Here is a 12,250-nt window from a genome sequence, read left to right as displayed (position 1 = left end):
ATGATCCTCCCACCTCAGCCTCCCAAAGTGCTGGGATTACAGGCGTAAGCCACCACGCCTGGCCGCCAATAAATTCTTACTTACTTTTGCCTAATACTAGTATCATTTTTTTTTTTTTTGGATTACACATATAATGCATGCTATTACAATTTGGTTGTAGAAGTATATAATGAGAGGTTATCTTTCCCCCATAATCCCAAAGGCACATATCACTCCAGAAATTTGTGTTTAAAATTTAGGATATACCTATTTCAATCTTTCCTTATCTCATAGAATGTTTTGAATTAAAGTGTTTATTTCAAAATAAAATACTTAGGCCAGGTGTGGTGGCTCACACCTATAATCCCAGCACTTTGGGAGACTGAGGTGGGAGGATCACTTGAGCCCAGGAGGTCGAGGCTGCAGTGAATCAAGATTGTCCAACTAGGCCAGGCGCGGTGACTCACACCTGTAATGCCAGCACTTTGGGAGGCCGAGACAGGTGGATCACAAGGTCAGGAGTTCAAGATCAGCTTGGTCAAGATGGTGAAACCTTGTCTCTATTAAAAATATTAGCTGGGAGTGGTGGCAGGTACCGGTAATCCCAGCTACTCAGGAGACTGAGAGAGAATTGCTTGAACCTAGGGGGCGGAGGTTGCAGTGAGCCAAGATCGCGCCACTGCACTCTAGCCTGGGCAACACAGCGAGACTCTGTCTCAAAAAAAAAAGATTCCCCAACTGCACTCCAGAGTGAGACCTCATGAAGAGAGAGAGAGGAAGGAAGGAAGGAAGGAAGGAAGGAAGGAAGGAAGGAAGGAAGGAAGGAAGGAAGGAAGGAAGGAAGGAAAGAAAGAATTGAATGTGGCTGAAAAAATCGAAAGGCACAAAAGAATACAATAAGGATTAACCCTCCCTCCACCTCCCACCCCCCGCCCCCATCCTGCAGTACCCACTGTCACTATTTCCTATATACATGTGTCTATGCATATACATCTAACCAGTCCCTTTTTGTTTAGAGAAAAATGGCAGCATGTGACATACTGCCCTGCATCTTGCCTTGTTCGTTTAGCCATGAATATCGCAATTCATAGCAGTTAAGCAATTTCTTTGGCCAAAAACTCTATTCTGGTCCTGCTCACTGGTTAATTCATAGCCATACAACAGTGCACAAAGAACACCTACTTTCATCCACCACCACCATCCCCTCCCTTTCCCCTACCCCATTCTCTGGGCTTCTAACCCCCCTCCATTCCCTTCTTCCCGCCCAGGGCACCTACTCACTTACCTGCCAGATGTAGGATGAGGCTTAAGATGACCACTTGAGGATGCATTATGGGATCAGCCTGAAGGAAAATGAGCAGACAGGCTGGTTGGTACCCCCCACCAGATGGTATCTGATCAAGTCTTAATTCTCAGATTGCAACTTATCTTTGGATGACTCATATGAGCCTGCTCTGCTGGAAATGAGAGACCACATACAATGGCTTCCGAGCTCTGTTAGTTCCCTGCGGCTAAGAGCCGTGTGCCTTCCAAAGGACCGGGAAAGCTGTCGGCAGAAACAGCCCCTGACTTCCCAGCTTCTTCCCCACACATAGCCTCCAAACTGACTCCTGGTCCTGATACAGGGGATCAGGGAACAAACAAAAAGGAAACTGGAAGCAGAGAACCAGCGTGGCTCAATGGCAGCACAAGAGCAAAGGCCAGCCTTCCAGTGGTAGAGCTGCACTTGCTTTTCAGAGTAAACTGGGCCTCTGGTGGACGTGGGGCTTTTCCTGCTCAGTGGCTACAACGATTCATCCCTACCCTTAACAGTGACATTGCCAAGTTTGCCGTTAGCAAGAGGAATTGACAGTGACATATGAATCACTGTGCCTAACCTTTCAAGCCCCTGGACAGCGTGATTGAGACTGCAGCTCCTTACCATGGGATTTCAAGAGAATGCTTCAGGAAACCGAAGTCTGGAGCAGACTTACGTTCAGATCCAAGCTCTGTCACTCACAATGCTGGGTAACCCTGAGCCTTCCTGAGTTCTCTTCAGACCTCTATTTCCTCAGTTGTAAAATAGCACTAAAAATGCTTCCTCTGTCTCCCACCAAGGATTGATATAGTAAGCAAAAAGGGCCACGGAAGAACTTCGAAAACTAAACCTACATAGGCACTAACAGCACTAGCTAAGGTTTTTGGAGAATACTATATAGCAGGCTCTGTGTCAAGCACCCACATGCGTTAAATCAGGCTGTTGACTTCTGCTCTTAATCATTAAACCATGCAAACGTGAGTAAGCTTGCCTAGTACTTCATTAACTCCTCTTCTGGTCTAAGACTTCGGTAACTTCCAAGGAGGCAGTGGTGCTCTGTATCTTGCATCTCATGACGGGATTCATGAGGAAGTGGTCTTGGCTTACTGTGGCCATGGGTCGCAGGCTCCCAGGAGTGGGAACCCCTGACTCCAGCAGCCAGCAGCCTCTGTACTCTGACATGATATCTGATGCTACTAACTGGTGACCCAGACACGATTTGGCCTACAAGCGTTTTGTATAGCAGCGTTTAAAAATTCATTTCTTGACCAGACGTGGTGGCTTGCCCCTGTAAACCCAGCACTTTGGGAGGCCGAGGTAGGCCAATCACCTGAGGTCAGGAGTTCAAGACCAGCCTGGTTAATGTGGTGAAACCCCGTCTCTACTAAAAATACAAAAATTAGCTGGGCGTGGTGGCGGGCGCCTGTAATCCCAGCTACTTAGGAGGCTGAGGCAGAAGAATTGCTTGAACCTGGAAGGTGGAGGTTGCAGTGAGATCAAGCCATTGCACTCTAGCCTGGGCAACAAGAACAAAACTCCATCTCAAAAATAAAAATAAAAATTCATTTCTTGCCAGGCACAGTGGCTCACACCTGTAATCCCAACACTTTGGGTGGCCAAGGTGAGTGGATCACCTGAGGTAAGGAGTTTGAGACCAACCTGGGCAACATAGCAAGATTCCCTCTCTGCAAAAAAACAAAAAACAAAAAATAATAGTTAGGCCTGGTGTACATGACTATAGTCCCAGCTACTCAGGAGGCTGAGGCAGGAGGATTTCTTGAGCCCAGCAGTTGGAGGCTATGATTGTGCCACTGCACACCAGCCTGGGTGACAGAGCAAGACCCTGTTTCTTAAGGAAAAAAAAGATGTAACAAAAAGTTAAGCTAATTCAATTCAACCAGTCATTACTAACATATTGAGTTGATGGGACATGACTCAATATACTAAGGACATGAAAAATCCAGAATTGTGCAATCGGGCAGTGACATGGGCAAGTAAGCAACTAATGAAATCAGGATGAGTGAGGTAAAGGTAAATATATAATCAGATTACGTCATTCCCCGACTTATAACCCTCTCATACCTCTCTCAGAAAAAATAATAATAATAATTCCTAAGTCTTTACTCAAATTACTGAAGCCCTGGTGATCTGGCCCTGACCTACCCCACAGATTTCTTCTACCACTCTCTCCCCTACCGACTCAGCCCCAGCCACTAGAGCTTTCTTTCCAACTTGCCTCAACCCTAAGGCCTTTTCCATGGCTGTGTTCTCCATCTAGCTCCCCGGTCCCACCATTTTTGCTTTTTTCCTTTTCCTTTTTATCCTGGCTTGATGTTACCTCCCTGGACATTTCACTGGCCCTTCAATCTAAAGTAGCCAAACAGTCCCTCTCACTATTATTACCTTATTTCCCTTAATCCATTTTATCTGTATGTGCAGTATACGTGGTGTCTGACTATAGTCCTTCCTGTAGAGTGCTGCCAGTAGGATTTTGGTAATGGAGTTACTCTGGTAAGGGAGTTATTCTGGAACTGATGAACCAAAGAGAGCCAAGACAGGGACATGGTGCCAAGGCTCTGAGATGTTACATAACTGTACAGTTCCATAGGATTTGAATTTGAATTCCATAGGATCGAGTCTGTCTCCAGTAGAATATTGGTAACAGAGTTATTCTGTGTGTCGTGCACTACAGCAGCCACTAGCCACATATAACTATTAAGCACTTGAAATGTGGCTAGGGCAATGAAGGCATTTTTAATTTTTTTTTTTTTTTTCAAGACAGAATCTGACTGTGTCACCCAGGCTGGAGTGCAGTGTCACAATCTCGGCTCAGTGCAACCTCCATCTCCTGGGTTTAAGTGATTCTCTTGCCACAGTCTCCTGAGTAGCTGGGACTACAGACATACGCCACCATGCCTGGCTAATTTTTGTATTTTTAGCAGAGGCGGGGTTTTACCATGTTGGCCAGGCTGGGCTCAAACTCCTGGCCTCAAGTGATCCCCTCACTTCAACTTCCAAAAGTACTGGGATTACAGGTGTGAGCCGCCATGCCTGGCTTAAAATTTTTTATTTAATTTCATTTTAGTTAATATTTCGGATTGCTTGAGCCCAGGAGACAGTCTTCCGGCAGTTGAGATGGCACCGCTGCACTCAAGCCTTAGATGACGGAGCTTTCAAAAAAATAAATTTATTAAAAATAAAAAAATAAAATTTAAATTGTCACACATAGCGACTGTGTTGCATAGCACCCAACTCCAGACCATAAACTCCTTTAAGGCAATTTAAGTATTACTTGAGACCGGGCATGGTTGCTCACACCTATAATCCTCCCAAAGGAGGCCGAGGCAGGAGGATCACTTGAGGTTAGGAGTTCCAAACCAGCCTGGCCAACATGGTGAAACCCCATCTCTACTAAAAATGCAAAAATTAGCCAGGCATGGTTGCAGGTGCCTGTAATCCCAGCTACTTAGGAGGCTGAGAGAGGAGAATCGCCTGAACCCAAGAGGCGGAGCTTGCCGTGAGCCAAGATCATGCCACTGCACGCTGGCCTGGGTCAGAGTGAGACTTCTAAAAAAAAACCAAAGTTATTAATTGAATAGATAAACAAATGGAAACACAAACCCATAGAGAAAGATCATTCATTTTGACGATGGAGTGTGGGGGGGGTGAGAAGAATTTCTTTAAAAGTTACATGTGAGAAGAATGGGTGGAGGGTGTTTCAAGTAGAGGAAATGATGAGTCAGAGACAGCCAAGACTCTGAGATGTTACATGACTGTACAATTCCATAGGATTGAATTTTCTGACACATGACCATCTCCCATGAGAGATGCCTGTGTTCTAAAGACTCGCAAATAATATAGCACAGAGGGTTTTTGTTTTATGAGCTATACAACCTCCATGAATCACTACTCTTTAGGGCAAACTTCATGACCCCCTGAAGGATGCATCCCAGTTGTGGGGTAAAGCTGGAGGTGACAATACTTTGGCACCAAAGCTGAATTTCCAGCTGCTCACTAGAGAGCTGCATCTGTGTAAACCAAGATTAATGGCAGTGAATTGAAATGATTCAGAACATGGGCTGGGCGTGGTGGCAGGTGCCTGTAATCCCAGCTACTCGGGAGGCTGAGGCAGGAGAATTGCTTGAACCTGGGAGGCGGAGGTTGCAGTGAGCCGAGATCGTGCCACTGCACTCCAGCCTGGACAACAGACTGACTCCTTGTCTCAAGAAAAAAGAAAGGAAATAATTCACTGTTCTTTCCTGCAACCACCATTACTTCTCTACTATCTCAGCGCACATCTTACCTCCAGCTCTGGCCTCCTGCAAGACACTTCAGCTGCTCATATTCCCCATGCTTTCACCACAGCAAGATCTTCTTAGGCCCCTTCCACAACTAGGGACTCACCAACTCCACGTCATTGTACCTGTAAGTCTCTCCCTCATCCCCATCACTTTATATTAGGCCTCTATAATCCAGACTTCCGCAATTCCCTCCAAAACTGTCTTCCTACCTTTCACTTCTCTTCCTGCCCTGCCCACTGCCCTAAGCTAGTTATTTTCCTTCACTTACTCCTCTGATTTCATAACAAGTAATATGATGCTTCTTTTTTATATATCTTTTACAAAGATATAAAAATTACAAGGTACCTACGTTTACCATAGAAAATATATAAAAGGCCAGGCATGGTGGCTCACACCTGCAATCCCAGCACTTTGGGAGGCCAAGGCAGGAAGATCACTTGAGGTCAGGAGTTCAAGACCAGCCTGGCCAACATGGCAAACCCCTGTCTCTACTAAAACTACAAAACTTAGCCAGGTATAGTGGCTCATGCCTGTAGTCTCAGATACTAGGGAGGCTGAGGCAAGAAAATTGCTTGAACCTGAGAGATGGAGGCTGCAGTGAGCTGAGATCCACACCACTGCACTCCAGCCTGGGTGACAGAGCCACATTCTGTCTCAAAAAAAAAAAGAAAAGAAAATATATAAAAATACCAAAAGTGTACTCGTTTAACAATTATTTGTTGATGATCTACAATATGTTAGAAATGATCCTATTTTTCCGGAATGTACCAATGAACCAATGACCCCTGGCCTCATGTAACTTACCTTTATTTTTAAGATGGAGTTTCGCTCTTGTTGCCCAGGCTGGAGGGCAATGGCACGATCTGAGCTCACTGCAACCTCTGCCTCCCGTGTTCAAGCGATTCTCCTGCCTCAGCCTCCCGAGTAGCTGGGATTACAGGCATGCACCACCACACCAGCTAATTTTTGTAATATTAGTAGAGACAGGGTTTCACCATATTGGTCAGGCTGGTCACAAACTCCTGACCTCAAGTGATCCACCTGCGTTGGCCTCCCAAACTGCTGGGATTATAGGCGTGAGCCACCACGCCCGGCCTCATGTAACTTACATTTAACTGAAAAATAAATATACAGATTTTTAAAACATCACTAAAATGTAATTTATCAGCATATTACAAGTTGATGAATGCTAATGCAAAAAAGGCAGAAGGATACGCAAGAGCAGGGTGAAGGTGGTTGGGAGTGGAGAGTTGAGGAGGTGCCGAGTTGCAGTTTTAAGGTGGTCAGGTTTGAATAGTGTCTAGTACTTTCACCAAGAAGTTGATTATTTGAACTAAGACAAAGAACAAGGGAGTTAGCCAAGACAGGAAAAGCTTTCCATGGAGACAGGCAGGAAGAGCAAAGGTCCTAAAGCAGGAGGGTGCCTGGTGTGTTCACAGAGCAAGAGAGGCCAGCGTGACTGCAACCGAGCGAGGGACAGGGATCACAGAGGAGTGAGGGCACAGGACAGACACATGGGGCTTAGGAACCATCTTCTGAGGACATAGGCTTTCACCCCACATGAAAAGAAGCACCACTGCAGGGACATAGGGTGATAGGATCTACCTTCCTTTGAGAAGGACCACTGTGGCTGCTAGATTGAGAAGCAGGGAGACCTATCAGGAGACTATGGCAAGATTCCAGAAGAGATGAGTTAGCAGTGGAAGTGGTCAATGAGCTTTCCTCACTCAAGCTAGAGTAGCCAGATGTGATGGCTCACAGCTGTAATCCCGGGACTTTGGGAGGCCAAGGTGGGAGGATTGCTTGAGCCCAGGAGCTCAGACCAGCCAGGGCAATATAGCGAGACCTCATTTCTACAAAAAAAAGAAAAAGAAAAATTAGCCAGGCATGCTGGCATGCAACTTGTAGTCCCAGCTACTCAGGAGGAGGCTGAGGCAGGAGAATAGCTTGAGCCAAGGAGGTGGAGAAGGTGAAGCAAACAGGATTTCCTGTAGGATATGAGGAGAAAGGGCCTAAGATGACTCCAAGGGTTTCGTCCTGAGCCACTGGAAGAGCTGGAGGTGTTAACCAATTGAGACAAGGAAAGCTGCAAAGGCTGGGCTCAGTGGCTCGCACCTGTAATCCTAACACCTTGGGAGGCCAAAGCGGGTGGATCACCTGAGGTCAGGAATTCAAGACCAACCTGGCCAACATGGCAAAACCCTGTCTCTACTAAAAATACAAAAAATTAGCCAGGCATGGTGGTGGGTGCCTGTAATCCGAGCTACTCAGGAGGCTGAAGCAGGAGAATTGATTGAACCCAAGAGGCGGAGATTGGAGTGAGCCAAGATCATGACACTGTACTCCAGCCTGGGCAACACAGCAAGACTCTGTCTCAAAAAAAAAAAAAAAACCCTGCATGACCACAGGTTTTAGAGGAAATATTCAGGGTTTTAAGTATGTTGAGTTTGTCATGTCTTAGACCCATGTGGAGACTGCTGGAGTTCAGGAGGGAGGTCTGAGCTAAAGATGCAGTTACGAGTTATTGGCTTAGAAACGGTATTTTAAAGCCAGGAGCCTGAATGAGGTAGGAATTCAAAGGATGAGATTCAAAGGAATGCTTGATGCTAAGGACTAGGTCCTGGGGCCTTCCAGCATTAAAAGGTTAAAATGGGGCCAAGCATGTTGACTCATGCCGGTAATCCCAACACTTTGGTAGACCAGGGCAGGCTGATAACTTCATGTCAGGAGTTCCAGGCCAGCCTGGCCAACGTGGTGAAACACCATCTCTACATAAAAATAAATTTTAAGGCCGGGCGTGGTGACTCAAGCCTGCAATCTCAGCACTTTGGGAGGCCAAGGTGGGCTGATCATTTGAGGTCAGGCGCTCCAGGCCAGCCTGGCCAACATGGTGAAACTCCGTCTCTACTAAAAATACAAAAATTAGCCGGGCGTGGTGGTGCATGCCTGTAATCCCAGCTACTCAGGAGGCTGAGGCAGGAGAATTGCTTGAACCTGGGAGGCAGAGGTCGCAGTAAGCTGAGACCATGCCACTGCACTCCAGCTTGGGTGACAGAGCAAGACTCCGTCTCAAAATGATAATAATAATAATAATAATAATAATTAATTAAAAAAAATTTTAAAGGCTGAGGTGGAAGAGGCACCAACACAGAAATGGAAGCAGCCCAAGAAGGTAAGAGAAAAAGCAAAAAGGTCCTGGAAGCCAAGTGAAGCAAATGCATCAAAGAACAGGCGCCAATCATGAGTCAAACGCTGCAAAGGAAAGGGATAAGATTTGTCATAGACTGAGCAAGCTGGAGATTATCAGTGAGCACAGTACTTTATACTGCAGTAAAAAGTTTACAAGGAGGAAAATCAGGAGATAATTGAATACAGGAAACGCTTTCAAGGAGTCTGCATTGAAAAAAGTAGTTGGACGTGAGTGCCTATAGTCTCAGCCATTTGGGAGGCTAACGGGGAGGGATCACTTGAGCCCAGGAGTTTGAAGCTGCAGTGAGATATGGTAGCACTATATCCTGTCTTCCAAAAAAAAAAAAAAAAAGTTTTGCAAAAATGGAAGGAGAAAATCCTGGGTGTTTTTTTAAGTGATAAAAATAACACCATGTTTGTATGATCTGGAGACAATCAAGAGGAAGAAAGGGAAAATTTGCTGGGGCAACAAGTCAACAGAAGAGTGTGATCCTTTGCCCAATTAGAAGGTTCTAATTCACAACCAGGGATAGCTTGTTGGTGCACACGCTAAGCAAGCACACATATCTGGGGAAGCTCCAGGTTGACTGCTTCCTCAGTGAAGTAGGAAACAGTTAATAGTTAGCAGTAAGGGCCAGGCGCAGTGGCTCACACCTGTAATCCCAGCACTTTGGGAGGCCGAGGCGGGCGGATCACCAGAGGTCAGGAGTTCAAGACCAGCCTGACCAACACAGAGAAACCCTGTCTCTACTAAAAATACAAAATTAGCCGGGCATAGTGGTACATGCCTGTAATCCCAGCTACTCGGGAGGCTGAGGCATGAGAATCACTTGAACTCGGGAGGCGGAGGTTGTAGTAAACTGAGATTGCACCATTGCACTCCAGTCTGGGCAATAAGATCAAAACTCCATCTCAAAAAAAAAAAAAAAAGTTAGCAGTAAGGATGGGGAAGAGGTTTGGGGAATTTGAAGACAGCTTTAGGAGAGCAAATGAAGTAGGGACAAATGTTCCACCATCTGGCAGCACTCCATCTGGCAGCACTCAGGTTATCACTGGAAGTAGGAGGTCATGAGGTTGACGCTCTGCGGCTACCTGCAGCTGCAGGCTATAGGGAACGAAGAGGACCCACATCAGCAGATAACTTCTTAATCTTCCCAGGTATTTCTCTAAACATCATTTCCCCTTCAAAGGCATTTGCCAGTGCCTTTAAGGCAAAGTCCATACTCTAAAAGCTGCCCACCTTCCCAGGCTGGTCACACCCTGTCACTCTAAGCCTCACAAAGTTCCAAACAAACCGAATTGCTTATACTCACTAATCTTTGCAAGCTTAATAATTTCTAACACATGAAACTACTACAAACCTTCAAAAATCAGAAACCCAGCCTGGGCAACAGAATGAGTCCCCATCTCTATGGAAAAAAAAAAAAAAAAAAAATTAGCTGTGCATGATTGCACAAATGTGTGGTCCCAAGTATTTGGAAGGCTGAGGTTGAAGGACCGATCGAGCCCGGGTCAAGGCTGCAAGGAGCTGTGATTGTACCACTGCATTCCAACCTGGGCAGCAGAGCAAGACCCTTTCTCTCTCTCTCTTTATTTTTATTTTTTGAGATGGAGTTTCACTGTTGTTGCCCAGGCTAGAGTGCAATGGCTCGATCTTGGCCCACTGTAACCTCCACCTCCCGGGTTAAAGCAATTCTCCTGTGTCAGCTTGCCACCATGCACAACTAATTTTTTGTATTTTTAGTAGAGACAGGGTTTCACCATGTTAGCCAGGATAGTCTCCATCTCCCATCCTCAGGTGATCTGCCTACCTCGGCCTCCCAAAGTGTTGGGATTACAGGCATAAGCCACCATGCCCAGTGAGCAAGACCCTTTCTCAAAACAAAACAAAACGGCCAGGCGTGTAATCCCAGCACTTTGGGAGGCTGAGGTAGACAGATCACTTGAGGTCAGGAGTTCCAGACCAGCCTGGCCAACATGGTGAAACCCTGTCTCTACTAAACATACAAAAAAATTAGCCAGGCATGGTGGCAGGCGCCTGTAGTCCCAGCTACTCAGGAGGCTGAGGCAGGAGAATTGCTTGAACCCAGGAGGCAGAGGTTGCAGTGAGCTGAGATGGAGCCACTGCACCCCAGCCTGGGCAACAGAGCAAGACTGTCAAAAAACCAAAACAAAACACAACAAAAAGTCAGCAGCAAGGCTGAGTGCTGTGGCTCACGCCTGTAGGCCCAGCCCTTTGGGAGGCTAAGGCAGGTGGATCACTTGAGCCCAGAAGTTTGAGACCAGCCTGGGCAACATAGTGAAACCATATCTCTACAAAAAAAGTTGTAAAAATTAGCTGGGCATGGTGATGCACTCAAGTAGTCCCAGCTACTCAGGAGGTGGGAGGATAGCTTGGGCTCAGGAGTTCAAGGTTACAGTGAGCTATGATTGAGCCACCGCACTCCAACCTGTGTGACAAAGCAAGACTGTCACAAAAGTCAGCAGCCAGTACTAAGCTTCTGCTTTACTGAATATTATCTTTATATGGGTTTTTTTTTTTACAATTTTTTTTTGAGACAGACTTTTATGGCTCACTTCATCCTCCACCTCCCAGGCTCAATCCATCCTCCTGCCTCAGCCTCTCCAGTAACTGAGACTGCAAGCATGTGCCACCACACTCAGCAAATTTTTCTATTATTTTTCAGGTAGATCTCACTGTGTTACCTAGGCTGGTCTCGGATTCCTGGGCTCAAGCAATCCCCCTGCCTCAGCCTCCCAGCGCATTGGGATTATAGGTATGAGCCACCACGCCCCCTAATATTTTTACTTTACAAATCATAAAACTACTAACAGAGCTATGCCCTCAGCAGTTCCACATTATTGCATAATACCCATTTTACAGAAAAGGAGAGGCTCACCAAAAGTATGTGTTGCATCTAAAGTCACAGTTTCAAGTCAGCCTGAATAAATATGGCTTGACACAAATGTACCACACAATTTTCTGCAGTTTTATTTCTTCGTCCTATTTCTCACACTAAACTTGCCCAGGTAAAGTTTACATAAGGCTGCTATTGCAGTCCATGATTCCATTTAAATAAAAGTCAATTTCTCAGGAAATCCAAAAAACTCTATTTTATGTAAATTTCCCCTAAATTTCTTAGCTCAATCATTATTGTCCTTACCTCTCATATAAAACTACGTAAGTCCAAGCAACTATATCCTGGTTTTCTCTTTGTCATAAGTTTCCAGAGGACCGCACTTACCAGTTAGTTCGAAGGCAGTTTTCCAGCTTCTCCTCCCTCCTCCTGGTCTGTTTGTAGCCCTCCTCCAAAGATCTTTATAGATTAAGACTACATTCACCCAGAATTCCATTCTTTATCTCTTTGCCACACCCTCACATAAGAATACTGGGAAGCACGTTTGAACATTACATTTCTCCAGTTGGCTGATCTTTTTACTGGACTTGATCCACTTACAAATTTAAACAGATTACAGCGAGATT

The 12,250-nt window shown here is 45.7% G+C and overlaps 1 protein-coding gene across 1 annotated transcript in view; it reads right to left on the bottom strand.

Annotated features, from left to right (window-relative positions):
• The window catches only part of HAVCR1 (hepatitis A virus cellular receptor 1), a 29,742-nt gene extending 28,432 nt beyond the window's left edge, over nt 1–1,310 (bottom strand). The window contains 1 exon segment of the mRNA XM_026454429.1: nt 1,265–1,310. Coding sequence (XP_026310214.1) covers nt 1,265–1,310 — 46 coding nt within the window.
• Nucleotides 1,311–12,250: the final 10,940 nt, after the last annotated feature.

Source organism: Piliocolobus tephrosceles, chromosome 4 (genome assembly GCF_002776525.5).
Source record: "Piliocolobus tephrosceles isolate RC106 chromosome 4, ASM277652v3, whole genome shotgun sequence".
Taxonomy (NCBI): domain Eukaryota; kingdom Metazoa; phylum Chordata; class Mammalia; order Primates; family Cercopithecidae; genus Piliocolobus; species Piliocolobus tephrosceles.
This window is presented reverse-complemented; position numbering and strand designations above follow the sequence as displayed.